Raw genomic sequence first — 18,154 nt, forward strand, 5'->3', positions numbered from 1 at the left:
TCTGATGTGTCTTGTTGATGATCCTCTACATTGGAGGTACTTTCTTTACATTTGCCTTGAACAAAAGTTTCATATGTGTGGATGTGTGAATTTAGTTTGGGTATTTGTATGCATTTTTATGTATACTCTCTTCCCAGAACTTCTGGGATTAGATTAGCTAAATTGTTAACAAAGAGAGGCATTTCAACCATTCCGTGAGACAGTGGCTTGTATCCTGTCTTCTGTGAACAGAAGGCATTTTCATTTGCACAAAAATGGAGTGATTTTTGCCAATCTCCCCCATTTCCACAAGCTTTTCCCCCACACTTTCCTTAGGATTTTCACTTTCCATCCTATCCTTAGGATACAAGCCAATAGTTTTTTCCCCCTTTTTTCAGTGTACAGCTTTCCAGTAAAGCCTGTGTCTGTGTTATATGAATAAATAAATGCATCTTTATTTTGTACACCATTGTGGAAATTTTAGGCAAATAACAAATGATATAATTCACTATAGGATGAAGTTGACAAAGTCAAAAAGGAAGTCATTGTTGACTACTGCCATAAGTAAGTTCATGAAATGTGTACAGCTTGTTTCTCCAAGTCATTTGTGTGAAGTTTGTTTCATTGAGATACAAAAAGTAACTCCCACTCACAATGTATATGGAATAGCCAGATAGCAGTCCTCTCATCCAAAAATGCTGTATTGGTGTGATGTTCTGAAAGGACTTGCTTCAGCAATGGGAAACAAATATTTGTCTATAGAATCAGGCTTTAATTAGAATTTCAGCCCTTTCTTTAGGATAACATAATAGTGTAATAGACAATAACAAATGTCTGTGTCCGTAAGTCAAAAACACACAATTACAATGCTCAAAACTCACATAGCCTGTGGGAGAAAAAGAAAGTCTTCTAAATTGCAGCATCAATTGATATAGGCTGCATATACATTAATATAATAATCTAGAAGGTAAATTGCCACATGAGCAGTCAGACAGTTCCCTTATTATGTGTTGGTAGCAAGTGGGAATTAGTAGGGAGAAGCAGGAGTCTGAACGACAGGTAGGGAAAACAACCTGGTAATGCCTGAAATCTCCAGAGCAAAGATATTTTCACCTGGGACATCACTTCTGGATCTAGCCTTGTGTCCTCTAAATGCAGTAAAACTACAACATGGCTTGCTCAAGGGAACTCTCAAACTTGTTGCACAAGCAGATATTGCAGGTTGAAAGAGTAAATACGTACTTATCTCCCGTTATTTGGAAGAGAAAATCATACGACTATGTTTTGCATCTATAAAATGGAACAATGTGAAATGCTGATTGATATCTATATACAAAGGAACACAATATTCATTAAACTATTTTACATGATATGTATTCCCCACATGGCAGAAAAACCACAGGGTTGTTTCTTTGCCAGTGTTAATAACCTTTTAAAAATCATTTCACTGCAAGAAAATGATAAAGCAATTTGTTACCTTGGATATTAGTTACACAGTATCTTGTTGATGCTAATTTTTGGTATCGTCAGGATGAATCATCGTATGTCGCAGTACTCACTTCGAAGTCAGATCGCTGCATATTACAACAGTATAAAAGCTTTGTTAGGTGACTTCCCCAGCGTGAGAGACAAGTACTTCATTATAGGGTTGCCATATGAGAAGAAAGGAGAAAAGGAGTTAAAAGAAAAGCTTGAGGAGGATCCCAGGTGGGTAACTGCTTTAAGGAGGAGTTTCTGGTTTCCAGAGTTTCATATTTTATGATTTCAAATGGGATCACTACTGCTACCCATGCATTGGCTTCTTTCTGATTTCTGATATACATTCAGCAGCATTTAGTAAAGTTGGATAATATGGTAGACAATGTTGTTTTTGTTTGAGGGATGGGACTGTAGCTCATTGGTAGAATCTTTTTAGCCACAGTTTGGAGGTTCAATCCTTGACATCTCCAGGTAGGGCTGAGATAGTCTACTTCCCCAAAACCTAGAGAGCTACTGCTGTTTAGACCAGACAATAATGAGCCAAGCGGGTCAACAGTCTGATGCAGTATGAAACTATATGTATTGTGCATTGCAAATGAGAAACTGCTATGCAGATCAGACCTTTAAATATGTCCTCAGGTGCCATATAATATTTTGGTGGTTTTCTCCAAGTAATTCAGCTTCTTCCTGTAACTATTCAGGTCATTCCAGCGGCGACCCCATTCTTTGATGTCTGCTGATGGACGATTCATCTTGAATCTGTGGTTCATTCCTCACCCTTCAGAAGTGCTCATGGTGTTTAAAACTTTGCCAGAGGAGGTTAGCCTGCTTGTAGTGTTCAGTCTCAGTAATCATACTGTATAGATGTATCTGTTACTGATCTCTTTTGTGCCTCTTATGAAACGTTTGTGGCACAAAAAAGAGAGAGTGATGCAATGGCACCTTTGGGAATCTAACCACAGTACCTTATTGTTGAAAGATCATAGTTTGAAAAGAGTCTAAACTCTAGTCATTTTGGTACCCAAGAAGGAAAACACCAAGAAGGTGCTCCTTATGATGGGAAAAAAATTGTGATGCCAGCCAGTACCTCATAGATTGGCTCAAAGGAGCTGTTCCCTATGTATAGGGAGAAGATGGTGGGTGGCAGCTTAATAACTCATCAGCTAGGTGGCAGACCTTAAAATTAACAATATGATTGCAAATGGTGACTGCTGCTGATTTCAGCTTGTTGTTCCAAACACTTTCTGAAATATTTGTGCCTGTCTTTGAATCTTTTTCCCCCCTGACTTTTATTCCTTTTTTCCTTAGACTGGCTACAGAGCCCTCAGGCAGACACTGCAAATTGTGGCAGCTTTTCATGATATTATTGGATACATTTTAACCTTTGCTCAGTTAGGAAATGCGCCAAAGTGTTTGGATTACCAGTGTCCTCCTGCACATCTCACTGCAGACTGGGGAGGGACTGAACAGATTGGTTAGTGTCAAGTGTTCTCTTTGGGACTGAGAGTTATGGTAGACCTTAGATGCATGTATAAAAGAATACGCAGAGCTTTTTAAAAAGAGGAAAATGTATGTTGCTGCTCAACCTCTATGCTCTAAGCATTAAATTTACATAAATACACTCACCTTAAAGTATGATTGGTTAGGAAATGTGACCTTGAATCATATTAGCTGGTAGAGATCATTTTTGCTATTCTAACATATGATGTGCCTCATTGACTTTGAGCCACCTATATTTGTTGTGGTAAAACATTATTCTTAATTGGGTGTACTTTGGTCAATGCTACTGTCTAAGGGCCCAATCCTATGCAGTGCGCACTGGTGTGCACTGTCACAAATGTACCGTAAGGCACGTTTGCGGCCCTTAGCACCAGTGCTAGCTGAGTGCTGGTCGGTGCTGGGCTAGTGCCTGTGGGGCACTGGAGTTTTGGCACATGGCAGTGATTCAGTTCGCCAGGCAGTGGAGAGGTAGGAGCATGGGGGAAGGTGGGGAGGAGACATTCCAGGGCAGGGGGAGGTGGAGGGAGGGCAGGGATGAGATGTGCTGGGGAGAGGGAGACGGACAGGAGGGAGGTGGGACCGGTGGAGCTATGCTTCACCAGGTCCTGAGCCTCTGTGCCAGGCTGCCCGCCCAACACGGAGGCTCTTAATTCTATGCCGACCCTTGCGTTGCCATAGAATCGAGTAACCCCATTGTGGGGCTACTCGCCTTACCTGGGGGAAGGGGACAAAAGTCCCCCCAAGCGGCAGCATCTGTTTATGTGCAGATTAGTCTCCTTATACAGTGTCCTCCATTGCATATGTCCTTCAGGTGTATCCTGCAAGAGTTTAAAGCAAAATGTTTAAAAAATTGAAAATGGAATTTAAAAGAATTCCAAAATAATAATAATAATTATTATTAACAGTATTTATATACCGCTTTTCAACTAAAAGTTCACAAAGCAGTTTACAGAGAAAAATCAAATAACTAAATGGCTCCCTGTCCCAAAAGGGCTCACAATCTAAAAAGATGCACATGAATACCAGCAGACAGCCACTAGAACAGACACTGCTGGGGGGGAGGTGGGCTAGTTACTCTCCCCCTGCTAAAAAAAGGAGCACCCACTTGAAAAAGTGCCTCTTACCCAATTAGCAGGGGTTAATTAGGGTGTTATCTTCTCTGGCACTGTCTGATTATTGCTCTATTTGGGGTTCCAGGAATGGAGCTCCAAGAGCTACAGAGAAAGATAGACAGCCTTCATAATCCTTCAGATCCAAGTAAAGTAGCCCAGTTGCTGACCATGCACAGAGACGTGTTGTTTTTGCAGTTTGATTCCATTGTGAGACATTCCATGAGGTAAGAAGTCATAGAGGTGCTCACCACTTCATATTCTAGCTCACAGATCAACTTGGGTAGTGCTGACTGGGGTTTAGAATGGTTCAAGAATAAGGATGTTGATGCAAGTTGGGGAAATGGGGCATGGAAGAAATGCACAGAAGCCTGTCTTTAAGGCTTAAACTAAACATGGCTTACAGTTCCAGGGAACATTAAAAAAAACACAGAAGCATTCTCAGGAGGCTATGAGCTTAAGCAGAGGAATGGTGGGGAGCAGCTACTGTTTAAACCTTCTCCACCTGGCCATTTCTGCATTCTGAATATTTCTGCACTCAAAATTGCACCACTCCAGCTGCTTTTCTATATGTGAAGGTAAAGATACAGGAAATCCTATCTTTTGTGTGGAGTAGCATATGGGCGTCGAATGGGTTCAGTAATCCCTCTTCTCCAGCTTGCAGCGCCCCCCCCCCCGGCTGTTGTTTTAGGATTTTTAAAAAGTTGGGGAAAAGTTAAACACATCTGTATATAATGTCGTCTCTCAGCCAGAGACTCCAAAACTTATAATAGCAGAGCTGCCTGAGTGCTTACACTCCGTGCTTTTTTCTATGCCTTTGCTGAGAACGTGTTTTTTAAAAAGCAACTTTCAGTACTTTTTATTGAAGCTACATTGAAGTTTCTTGTAAGGGGAGAGACATTCATCTATTTAATAAATACATTGAGAACCAGGTTCTTTGAACAGTGATTAAACAAAATGTATCTGCTATTAAATAAAGCTTTCTGCAGCTTGTATTTGATGCCACATATGTAACAAAAAGTAGGAACTGGGACTCAATGGGTGTGAGTCAACTTCTACAAGTAGAATGAAGTTTTTCTGCCTCCCCTGTCCCTTGCAGCTCCTGTGGCCCTGAATGGCTGTTCCGGAAAGTTGGAGGACCTCTTGTAATAGTATAGGGTTGGGGGACAGCAGCAGAAAGGAAGAATTAGTGAATATGAGGAAATTGGGCAAGAATGCCTTTCAGGTGTATTAAAGGGGAGAAAAAACCATGCTAATAACCAGTCCATAATATATGGACTGCAGGTAGTTGGCAATTCTTCTCCCTTTCAGAGTTATTCTGCACATTATAATTAGGGCTTCTAGTATATGATTTGGAGGGACAATTTCCATGCCTCCCTTGTGGTGACATGGGTGAATTTCAGGTGTGTGTGTGGGAGAGAAAGAGAGCAGTTTAATAAGAACATTTGAGAAGCATAGGGAAAAGTGCTGTGGGTTTGGAGAGAGTGCTGAAAATCAAATTGCTCGTTAAAAAATGAAACCAAATCAATTGCTGTAGAGGCCTAAGGCCATATCTACGCTACAGATTTAAACTGGTCTTGGAGGCATTCCCTCTCTCCATGGAATAATGGAAATTATTGTTCTGTAAGGGAGGACGTTCTAACATAATTCTCAGCATTCACACCAACTAAAATTTCTAAGCTTTGGAGAAAGAAGTCCTGCCAGTTAAATTGATAGCAGTTTGTAGTACAGGTATCTCCCCTCACAAATCAAATAAGAGCTATTTTTGGCAGAAAGACATATTTCATTCCACAGTAATTCCACTGGTGGGTATTCTGGTGGAACACATTTGTCAAGGAGATGGTTCTGCTTCAGCTGGTGACAGATTGATTGCTCTGTTCACTTCTAGCAGAGAAGCAGTGCATCTCCCTGAATCACAAAACCTGTGTGATGTGTCAAGCAAAGTCTGTCATATGTCTTCTGAAGTATGAATTTACAGAGTTGTTTTTGAAAAGCAGAATAAACTTGAATTTGCTTTTTAAAATGTTGGTTTTTGTTTGGCTGGGTTTTTTTATCCCTTCAGAGAAGCATTTTTATCATCTGGAAATATATCTGCCTATCAGAGTGTTACAGGCCTCATGTACCATGGGTTGCCTCCCATGAGTAACTCCACTGTCAGAAGTGTGTTTGCTTCCCAGCTCCAGCTTCCTCAGCCACTGGATCCACGTGGTCACCGAGTGAGTAAAACTATGGGCTTTTAAAGAAATGGCTGCCTTTTAGTCTATGGGGTGCTGCAAGTTTCCCTCTTGTCCCCCATGTTTCATCAACATGAAACTAAGGCTGAAGTTATCCAGAGCCTTGTGCTGAGAAATCATCAATATGTTGATGATATCCAGCTCCATCCTTCCTTTATCCATGCCTCTGAGGAAAGTAGTGTAAATCCTAATTGCTGTCAGATAGCTATCTGGGACTGAGTAGGGGAAGAAAAACTGAGACTCAGTCCAGACCAGAAATTTGGATAGATGTTTAACTGATCTTGGCCCAGGGGTTCAGACTGTTCTGGATGGATTGCACTTTTTCTAAACAATATGCTGGATCCTAGCCCCGGTTCCTGAGCTGCGCTCCTGAGGTGGCACAAGTCTGAGGAGACCCATTTGGGCTGCGGTGGCTTGCCCTGGTGTAAGGGGAAGGGTTTCCCCTTACCTCTGGCTCAGCCGCTTGGGCCCCTATCTTGCACTGGATACAGTGCAGGCCTCTTGGCTTGTGTGTTCCAGTGCAAGATAGGATTATTCTGCATGACAGGTGGATTCAGAATAGGTCACAACTTTATTAAACACAACAGTAGGTCTGCAGCAGGTTCGTTCTTAGCTTCTACAGCAATGGGTTGCTAACTCAAAGGGCACTAGGTGAGGTAATGCTCTCTTCCCCCAGCCTTTTGAGGAATCTCACTCTGGCTCTGAGCAGTGAAAAATTAAATGTAGATTTTTGTCATTCAACATCTAAATTTATGAACTTCCAACTTTTGCCTTTAGACACTAATGCTGTTTCCTTGGAGAACATTCCTAGCTGACAGAGGTCCATTTCCCATCACCATTGACAACCTGAATCCCATAAATTACAATATGCAGGTATAATATTTTTACTTCAAGTTTGTATTTTTGGGTGACCTTCCTGGATGGCATTGGGCCAGTCACTATCCCTTAGCATCCCCTTCTTCACAGGGTTGTTGTGAAGGCAAAAAGAGGGAAGGAACTATGTATACCACCCCGTGGAGAAAGGGCAGTATAAAAATGTGAAAACTAAAATATTTTTGTACATTGTGAGTGTAAAAGTTAAATGAAATCTTTTGGTGTTTCCTACCACATACACATCACTACAAAAATCTAAATAATTGACCTTACCTGTTGAACAAAAATTATTTCTTTGACTTGTTACCTTGAGTGCCAAAAAGCTTCCAACAAACAGGCAGCCTGATTCTAAGCCAGATCGGCGCTGGTGGCCTGCGCACTGTCCCAGTAATTGCTGTTGTGTGAGTGCTGTAAGGCACTTCACTGCTGGTGGGGAGCACACTGAACCAGCGGAGAGAACAGCACCAGTGAATGCTGGGCCTCTGCGCTGGCAGGATGCCACAGATGAGAACTGGGTGGTAAGTATTCCCACTGGGAGTGGGGGAAGGCGGGGAGGGATGGAATAGGGCAGAGAGAGGGTGGGCCTGAGGGAATCAGAAAGGGGTGGAAACGGCGGCAGAGTCTGCTGCCGAATCCTATCCCCCCTCTGGAGCCATGGAGCCTTACACAGACCTTTTTGGTTCTGTGCCAGCTCAAGAGCTCTACCAGGATCCCAGTGTTCCGTTATCCCAAGGAGAACTTTGGCATCTTCCCTGGACCCACAGGTTACATAGGCAGCCATTTTGGCACTGCTGAACTGTGCAGTGTCACCAGCCCATAGGATTGGGCTGTTAATTTTCCTCTACTAGAATCAACCTCTTGAATCTCTAATTGCTTCAGTTATTTTTCTATGGGCAGCTCAAGAATACTCAGGATTTCTCATCCTTTCTAGTTATGCCTGTGTGGCTTGAATGCTGAGGATAGAAAAGCTGCTCATGGGGCGCTAGCTGGGATGCAGTTTGTTGCAGAGGATGTAGGCTGGAGTAATCACAAAATTCCGGATGAATACAGAGACCAGGTAAAATAAAAAAGCAACAGCGAAAGTTTGTTAGACATATTTCAATGTTAAGATTATTTTTGTTTCTTGTTCTGCAAGTCAATAACTAGCATCTAGTACTATATTCATGTGAGCGATTCTGTTTCAGTCATATCTGCCCAACTTTGCATATACACAACAGGGATCAAATGAGTACACCTGTGGGCTGGGCAGAAATGGGTTAATACATTTCCTTTATTTTATTAATGCTTTTAAAAACACCTGTACTATTAAACATGGAGTCAGAACAAAAATTTTGCAAAAACTACATGGTATACCTGTTGCTGGAATGACCTGTTTCAGAAGACTGTAGGTGGCATCAAGTATTTGAATGTTTCACCAAATTTAAAAAAAATAAATCCCTGAACATAGAAAGCTGCACATCAGAGAGAAGACTAAAGTTAATAAGTGCCACAGTATATGACTGGCTGAATGAAACTGACAAAGATATGGAGTGTGGTACTCTTTTTTTTTTTTTACATTAACTGTATATCAGTGTTGATTATAATGAGGGGACTATGACTTAAAAATTTTTTTAAAAAAATAACAGTTGCTACCTTTTTAACATATGTGACTTTGGAAAATGTTTGTCATTTTGCAGCTCTGGTTAATGTGCACTGGCTGCACATTTTGTTCCTAAAACCCTATGTGACAATGCATTTTCCAATAACAATTTCAGCAGAGTTCAGGAGCGTTAGCAGAAACAAGTGGAAAAATTAGATCAAAAGCGCTGCTGGAGCTGCCCGATTCAATGGTTTCCTGTGTCTTGCTGAGATCTTACTTGATCCTGTGGAAACAACTGGAAGTATTAAAAGCGGAATGGGGAAGATTTAAATTGAAAGTGGAGGATATCAACACAGTTCCTCTATACAAGCAATTTTCTGAATTCTATGCGTAAGTTACAGTTTGGTGTAAAAAGATTGTCCATCTTGGGCTGCCATAAATGTGTTAATGATAAGTGATATAGAAGACAGAGTAAATAAAATGCTATTGTTTTAAAATTTTATTTTATGGGCTTTCTGCATTATCAGAATCAGAACCCAACCAGATAATATTTCACTCATGATACACTCAGAGGAGCTCAGTGCACCAGATACACCCTGGTGTCGTGACACTATGTTAGCTAAGTATTTAAATAATGTGATTACAGTACGATCACATTACATAATCTTACATAACATATTTTTCAATCTGCACCCTATTTTTTTGGTAACAATATTGTGAGCTGGCTAACTGAAACTGTTAGCTTGCTTGAGGTCAGTCAGTGAATCCATAATGTTCTCAAGCCTTCAGGGAACAAATGTAGAAGGTCATGTAGGTCGAGCTCATTTTGGAATATATTCCATATCTTCCTTAATTTTTGCCTCATTCGCATTCTCTTGTCCTCGCTCAGTACCTCAATGCTCCAGTTTCTCTATATGAGCTCTGCCTTGTCCTCTCTCTCACGCTCCCAGTACCTTTCTAATTGGCTGAACAGGGAGCAAAGAACGTCATTTGGAGGAATTTTCTGCCATCATCATGGAGGTGGTGTTTTGAGGAAGATTTAGCGCATTTAACAATTCATTATTTATCATGCCGCCTTGAGGACATCTACTTTTATCTACTGAATGAAAGCTGCTGATCTAAGGATTCTAAGGATCCTCTGAAAAACTATTGTTCACTCTGTGTGTGACCTGTCTGTTGACAGCAAAACTGTTCTTGGGGCACAGAGAGCTGTAGCAGCAACTGGGGAAAGATGCATTATCTCTGCTATACAAACAGAATGAGGCAAAGCTGCAGCACAGGGTATTTCTCATTTATTTACAGTAAACCTCCTATAATGTGGGTATGTTATAGGAAACATAGAAAACAAAGTACTGTGTGAAATAGTAGCAGGGGTGAATAGTACAGTTCACAGTATTGTACTCACCAGTGCAGTGGTTTTCAAACTTTTAGCAGCAGGAACCACTTTTTAGAATGAGAATCTGTCAGGACCCACAGGAAACGATGTCATGACCAGAAGTGACATCTTCAAGCAGGAAATTTTTAACAATCCTAGGCTGCAGTCCTACTCACACTTACCCAAGAGTAAGTTCCATTGACGATCTTCATTGAAAGCATATACATTGTAGCCGGTTCAAAGTACAGATCTGTAACATTTCCCCAAATGCAGTCACAAACCATCAAGTCTAATATATTAAAAATAAAATATTGGAATCCATGGGGAACCACCTGAAATCGGCTCACAGCCAACCTAGTGGGTCCCAACCCACAGTTTGAGAAACACTGCACCAGTGCATTAGGTTGCAACTTGCCATGTAATTCGCTGTGGCGGCTGCTGTCAGTCCTCCTTCATGCAGTGGTGGAAAATGATGGGAGGAGCTGTCCCCAGGAGGATGAGCCAGGTTGTGACTCACCCTTAGGAGCTACAGGTTTCTTGTTGAAGAAGGCATCTAGACTATATTGCCTTGCCCCCTGCTTCCTCTCCTGAACACTTCATGGTAGGAAGCTATTGGCCCCTCGCTAGCCCAAATAAGCACAGTGCAGACAGCTGTACTTTTCTACGCCAAACTTTGGAATGGTTTTGTGGATTTTAACGTTTTTCTTGTTTATACTATGGTAAAAATTGCACTTAGCACAAGGAGTGCTACAAATTCAGGACAAGGAGTGCTACAACTAAACAGAGGAAGCAGTGCTATAAGGAGGCATTACTTGTTGTGAGAAGAGCTTCCCTGTTGGGATGTCACAGGCCTTGTTCTCAGAAAGAGCAGATAAAATGGTCAACCTGTGCCTTGTTGGTGCCACTTCAGACAGCACTTGAAGACTCATATGACTGAATGTTCTTTCATAGAAGAATGATCTGTATGTAGAAAAGTGGGTGCTAGAAGAGAAGGGTTCCAGCCTGACTTTCTCTCTAATGTCCTACGTTTCTACATGAGTTTTTATACAAAGGTTCATGCCACATGCAGCTCAGACATAACTAAGTGTACTCATCTGAAATTTGTAAGAATTGGGTCTAGATTTTGCTTTTGTATTTAGTTTTTGAACCTGATCTCTTCTTTGCTGCTTTCCTCGCTGAATTTTGTTGAGCAGTCGATGTAATAGAACCGAATAACATTAGTCAAAATTTTGGAAAAAAATAGGGATATGAAAACAGATATATAATACTGAGATATTAATGTGGAATAAATTGATCATATTAAACATATGCATAATATGTGTATCTCTGCATTTTTCCAGTGCAGAAATTCTCTACCCTGCTATGAGATCCATAGCGATACAAATGGGTACAGAAGATGAATTTGAAGGATTTGTAACTACATCCCAGTGTATACTTCCCCCTAAAGAAGCTTCAGAAATTGAAATCAAATCACGGCAGGTAAAACATATCTTTATAGACAGAGCAAAATACAGCACAAGATAAATTTATGAAAGTCAAGAAAAAGTTACCTTCTATAAGAAACCCATTCCCTGCCAGGTTTATTATACAGTTTTTATAATTAATTAGAAGATCCCTTGTGGAAAAGTGCAATGGTATATCAGTTCCAGCCTCCTGTTTCCAACAAGCAAGGCCCTTTCCCATAATTGCTTCCAATCCACTGAATTTCAGAGGCATACTGCTCCTGAACTTGGAGGTTCCATGAAATGATCATGGTTACCACGTGTTCATAAACTGAAGCAATTTTTCAAATGTCAGTGGTCTTGTAAAACCTTCAGTCAAATTGCCCTGTCATTGCTCCTGATGCTATGTAATGATTACCATCAAACAAGAAATTGATTTTAAAAAATGTACTTTCTTCCATATTCATCTTGCTATGCTAATATGATAAAGAAACCTTTGATTTGGATTTTTCCCTTTCATCTTTTCTTTGCATTCTGCAAAAAAAGACACTTTACTGCTGAGTGGTGATAAAAATTCAGTTAACAAAAGCAATCTATTCTCTGGTTTTTAATTTTAGCTTCAAAAACTCTTGGAAAGTCTAGAAATACATATGATTCATGATGTGCAAAAGAAAATTAACAAGGAGATGACACTGGTTATATCTGAAAAAGCAAGAGAAGAGCGAAATCTCCCTACAGGTAATCATAATGGCACATGTTTAGTATTCAGCTTGCAACTTTTATTCCTATTTTAGTTTTGAAAAGAAGTGAAGGCAGAAGAAACAGGAGAAACAATCCCATGGGTTGTCTGAAAGGTGACACACACATCACACCCCCCTTAAATTATCTGTCGTGGGCAGCTTGTTCATTACACAGATAAAGAGAATGTTCTTCACAGTACTGCAACAGACCTCAAAAGGGACATGTGATGGGATATAGAAAGTTTCCTTATCTGATCTTGTGAGCAAGAACTATAGCTAAGGCAGCTGGTAACTTTTGACAGTCAACTTGGAATCATTTTAAAGTGGCTTAGGAGTATGCTTGATTGAAACATAGAAAATCCTTCTGGTGTTTGTTCAGTTGGGATAGCTGTAGGTAGGTAATGTTATATATGTACTGTGTTAAAGCAAGCAATTTAAATAACTGGGAAATAAGATCTTGGAGGATTTAGAGCAGAAATTAATAGCAAGAAAAGGTTTGGTAGGTCAGACATCTCAGAAGAAAAAGCACATTTTGGGAAGGAGGAATTTACTTCTGAGAAAAGAATTAAATATACATGGAGCACAAATATACATGGATGTGAAGCACTTTCTAATGGTGACCTGGAAGAAAGGAAATGGGAGAATTTGAATTAAGGTGCTGGAGAAATATGATGTAAAGTCAGTTGGACAAATGAAAATTAAACTAGAAATTTTAAGAATGGAGAGGGATGAATACTGATGCAGTCATGCAGGGATGTGTGAGAATCACAGCACCAAGTCTTCGAGTCAGTGACCCCCCGAGTTGAGTTGCCAGTCAGAACATGTATCACATGTGTCATGTAACTTGACTCGCAGAAAATTTTGAATCATTTTGACTTGAGTCCCGAGTCATTTCGAGAAATGAATCAAGTCCTTGAGCAAAAAACAAAAAAACCCTTATGCCTTCCTCCTCCCCACTTCCTGAAACTACCTACCCTCCTCCCACCATTTCTGCTGCTGTGTTGATCTGAAGTACAGCTTCTGGATTGCATGAGATCTTTTGGGGCAACATGAAAGTGATGAGGGGACAAAGAATAAGCAAACAAGCACACACACACACACACACTAAAGAGAGTTAGGACTCGAGTTATAATTTGAGTCATGACTCTTTTCCAGTAAAAACCCCAAGTCGCAAGTCAGTGCCTGAGTCAGTGACGTGTGTAACTTGAATCCCCACGTGTTGCCAAAACATGTTTTTGTAACTCAAGAGTGTTGAGTGCCCCTCCCTGCAATCAGGTATGATAAAGGAGCACATATGAGAAAAAGGTGATGAACACAAGATATAATTGAAGAAAATTGGGAGAAGAGGAAGACCTAGAGGGACTACTACATAAAGTAAATGGAGGAGAAAAAAGAGTGATGCAGATGGAGCTGAAACAGCTTGTACAAGACAGAAAAGAGCAGAGATACCAATAAATGGAGTATGTGCATGATCATGATAAGCAAATAAGCAAATGAGTGATGAAGGCTTTGGGATTTGCAAAGCAATACTCTTTCCCCAGGGACTGATCACTTTGCTCTCTTGGTGTTTTGCTTGTGTGAGCTGTGTCCTCCTCCTTCAGGAGGAGGATTTTTTTCCTCCAAATGGAGAGAAGCCAGTGGAGCTGCTGGCCTTTTCTTTATAAAGAAAAAAGACAAATGGGAGGTGGGGGGCAAGGCTTGGGGATGTGCACCCCTTGCTCCTCTAGGTCCACCACTGCTGGATACTTAAACACATTAGAGAAGGGTGGGGGATGCAAAGGAAAGAGCAAAAACCTGGGACTTAGTGATTCTAAATGTTCTGGGGCGGAGGGATCTGTGAGAGCCACTACCCTGTAGGGTTCTATGATATTAGCATATCCACCATCTCTGCGCAAAACATGTAATAGTTGTGCATGCTGGAGCAAGGATTGCAGTTTCTGGGCAACTGCATTTAACAACTCCAAATGCTGTGTGTGTTTTTCTTTTGATTCCTAAGTTCGATATGGCAAGGGTAAAATGGTCATGAACACTTTTCTTTATGCAGGTCAGCCATTTTCACCCACTGTGCCGTGGTACACTGGAGTGCTGCAAATGGCCTGCAGGTGTGCCACGGGAGTTTGGAGGAGGATCATTTAGTAATAGGGCCTTTGGAGGATGTGAGCCCCTCACCAAGTGCATGGTGTGCCTTGTCAGTTGTCAAAAACTGATGGTGTGCCTTGACCATTTTAGTACCCTGTCAGTGTGCTGTGAGACAGAAAAGTTTGAAAATCACTGATGCAGACACTGAGATGGCAGAGCATTTTAAATGGAATGCCTCCCGCTCCAATAATTTCAGTGAAACATAATTCCAGGTAAAGTGGTGCTTAAGACTGTGGCTTGAATGTTCTGTCATTCTGAAAATTGCCAATGGAGGTCTTTTCCTTATTCTTTCAGAGCTCTGGAAGCATCATAGCATGCAAGAAAATTTCACTGTCACAAGGCCAGAAATCGTTGAGTCATTTGTACAGAGGCTGATGGAAAATCATCAAGAAACTGATGGAGAGGTACATATATTGTGTTCCTTATTGATTCTATTCTCAGGTAATTGAATTATATAAATGTTACTGAAATATTTGCTAGCGATAAGTCTATAAATTTCTTTAACCCACATGAGACTTCTTTAAAGCTATATTTAACTATACTGCTTTATAGTTATATTATCAAATCAGTGGGATAGCTAAGGGGCTAAATTGCCCCAGGTACCGCACCTTGAGAGGGTGCCAACCCGCACATCCTATGGCAACCCTGAGGTAAAAAAAAAGTTGGCTGCTCAGAGTGGCTACATGCAACCTCTCTGAGCCTCAGAACACCTCTTGGGCATGATGAGGGGTTGTTAAATTTGATTTTGTCATATGGGAGGTGTTAAAAAATTTTGAACCCCCTGGGAGCCTTAGTACACCACTCTATTAAATCATGATGTTTGCTAATTGTTTTGTTGCCGACAGTTAATGAGCTTAGCAGAAGAACCATGTTATGCCAGGAACACTTTAGAGCCCATCATGAACTGTACTGCAATTGGGCTGCATTAAAATTTGGATTGAAGTTGTAAAAGATATGGAAAGGGATGTTGAGGATTCTGTAGGAGGCACACTTCTTTTGAATGCTCTTGAACAATGTCTGGGCTTTTATTGCAGCTGTTTAAGGAAGGAGGAAACAGAAGAAGTGAGATCATTTATTTTGAACCACACAAATCAGAGCAGATAAGAAGAGCCCAACCCTAAGCAATCAGATTCAGGAACCTTTATTGGCATAAAATAAAACATAAGACAATACATTTAAATCACACCTAAAACAGCCCATAAACTCAACCAGTACTCCACCCTTACTAACTTACACCACGCCTCCTCAAAATTGCATACAGAAATTTTGCAACCTGGCGTGTACATGTGTCATACTTTCCTAATAGCAACTGATGAAGCACAAAGTTCCCCGACTCATGTATGGAAGACAAAATTGACCTGAGAAACTGCAAACGCAGATCGTCAAACCATTTGTAAGTTAAAACCATATGTGAAAGAGATTCAATGCCCAGGGAGTTGCAGCTACACACCCTTGCTTGCACACTCAGGCCATTGTATCTCCCCGATGTAAAATTAGATGGCATAACATTGCAGCGTGCCAGGGAGAAGGCTCTCCGTTCCTGTGAATTAAATAGGAAATGTAAGTATGCGGGCCATTTATCTGGGATGGGGAAAAGTGTAAACCTAAGGGGAGAACAGGTCGTGGTTGTGGCTGCAAACATCTCTTGATGCTCTATATCTTTGAACCGGGTTTTCAGAGTTTTAAATGCCAACTCTGGTGAGAAGGTTCATAGCAGATCTGCTCAGAGACCTATGGCCTAAACCTTATTTAGGAACAATAACAGACCCAGGGAGAATGTTGGATCAGTTAATAGGTTTCTGACCAGAATATCTTACTCAGTTGCGTAACAAACCCTTAGCCAAAATTTGTAGAAACTCACCCAGGCCATGGTTTCTAACTTGTGCTGGCCCACTTCCAAACATAATACTGCGTGTGGGACACAGTGTGGTAGAGCAAATATTTTATATTTTATATAGGAACATTTGTCAAGCAAATGTTTGGAGTACATCTTGGCTACCTCTGACAAAAGGCTTATCGGTTGGAAGTTTTCAAGGGATCTTTTGTTCCCTTTTTTGTGTAGTGAAACCAAGATGGATTTTGTCCAGCAGGCAGGCATAATTCCTGACCTGTCCACCTGAGTGAACAGGCTAGAATAGGGGCCCACCAATCCGGATCTAACTTAAACAGGTCAGAGGGTAGACTGTCTGGTCCAGCAGCCCTTCCTACACTGAGGTCACTAATAAGCTTTTTAATATCTGAAGCTGTTACTGGAGGCCATTCCTGAGTATCCCCTAGAGGGCATAATCAAAGGTTGGTTCTTGATAATTCTCATCAAAACAGATTGATTTAAAATAGGACTCCCACAAAGACGCAGAGATCTGTGAGGGTCCCGTGGGCGGTTTACAAAGAAAAACCTGAGACCACCCTCCAGAACTGCTTGGAATTTTTTGAGAGAATCGCGTTGTGGAGTACCTTCCAATGATTCATATTTGAGCAATGTTGGTTCAGAACGAACGCCTCTTTCAGCTGTGACCTCAATGCAAAATAATGAGCTAGCATAGCTGGATACCTATTTTCTCTAAAAATTTTAAAAGCTCTGCACAGGTCAGCCTTAAGGGCCAAGCAAGTGCTCTCAACTCTGGACATCTCACCCCTTTCATAGTTATGCTCCAGCCGTAGCGGAGGCAGGCTTAGGGCAGATGTTATAGTATCTACTAAGGTTTCAAACCCAGAAATAAACTCTATTGATGACCATGAGGATTGCAAGATGGAAATGACCTTCTGTAAAGTATTGCTTTGCATCAAGTTTTTAAAAAGGATTTTTGTTTTATCATTAACTTTAACACAAGGTAAAATTGCCATATTGAATCCAGATGCTACATGGGGAGCATCCGGTAAAGAAGGTGCAGAAAGTGTCCGACCGCAGTAAGGCAATGCCATAGTACAGGAGAGTGGAAGATGATCGCTTAAAATAGGATCGCAAATTCGGAATTCCACCACATAGGATAAAAATGAAGCAGGGACCAGCATATAATCTATTATGCTGGACCCTTGAGGGGCAATATATGTATATTCCCCCCCTTAGCAATCAGACCAGGACAGTAGTTGTGCCAAACCATATTACAAAATGTAAAGAAAGTCAGCTGTCCTAGAAACCTTCCCTTTTAATTTTAACATATTCCAGGAGTCTGTCTTTCTATTAACGATAAATGCAGAGCAATTTTGGCAAGAGATACTGACTCAGATAATTAATTCTAGCCATTACTATCCACCCTGACTGGTGAAAGCTCTCTAGAGTCATCTTTGAGGATTAGTCTTTCCTACTCCTGACACCTGACTCTTTATGTGGAGATTCAGGGGTTAGGAAGCTCCTGGGAACTGTGAAAGAAGCACTGATACAAATAGATTTGCCTATGCACCATAGGAAAATGGGTTTTGTTTTAAATTTTCTATTTTATTTTTTCCAGGTTGCCTTTGGAAAAGACCACTTACAAAAATGCCTCACAGCTCTGGGTTGTGACATCATGGCCAGAGAACGCAGTAACTTTGAGACTTACTCCATGTTCTATGAAAATATGCTCCAGAAGCAACATCAGCAACTCTATCAAAAAGAACAGGTATTGTTATACTCTTGATTCTGTGGTGGCAAAGAGCTGGTGTGTGGCACTGATTTCTCAGTCCTAGAAGCTGTTTGCATATTATTGTACCAGTCAAGCAGGAAGA

General features: G+C 41.0%; 2 protein-coding genes across 2 annotated transcripts; both read left to right on the forward strand.

Moving 5' to 3' along the window:
• Nucleotides 1-1,510: 1,510 nt before the first annotated feature.
• LOC136646749 (coiled-coil domain-containing protein 162-like) lies at nt 1,511-7,180 on the forward strand. The gene is made up of 6 exons (XM_066622726.1): nt 1,511-1,686; nt 2,160-2,277; nt 2,767-2,932; nt 4,156-4,294; nt 6,130-6,283; nt 7,079-7,180. The coding sequence occupies exons 1-6, from the start codon at nt 1,511-1,513 to the stop codon at nt 7,178-7,180; spliced, it is 855 nt and encodes a 284-aa protein (XP_066478823.1).
• Nucleotides 7,181-8,165: 985 nt separating this feature from the next.
• On the forward strand, nt 8,166-18,066 carry LOC136646766 (coiled-coil domain-containing protein 162-like). Its single transcript, XM_066622727.1, has 6 exons — nt 8,166-8,231; nt 8,929-9,143; nt 11,469-11,607; nt 12,188-12,308; nt 14,744-14,853; nt 17,899-18,066. Exons 1-6 carry the CDS (start codon nt 8,166-8,168, stop codon nt 18,064-18,066), a joined length of 819 nt encoding a protein of 272 aa, XP_066478824.1.
• The last annotated feature ends 88 nt before the right edge of the window (nt 18,067-18,154 follow it).

Source organism: Tiliqua scincoides, chromosome 1 (assembly GCF_035046505.1).
Source record: "Tiliqua scincoides isolate rTilSci1 chromosome 1, rTilSci1.hap2, whole genome shotgun sequence".
Taxonomy (NCBI): domain Eukaryota; kingdom Metazoa; phylum Chordata; class Lepidosauria; order Squamata; family Scincidae; genus Tiliqua; species Tiliqua scincoides.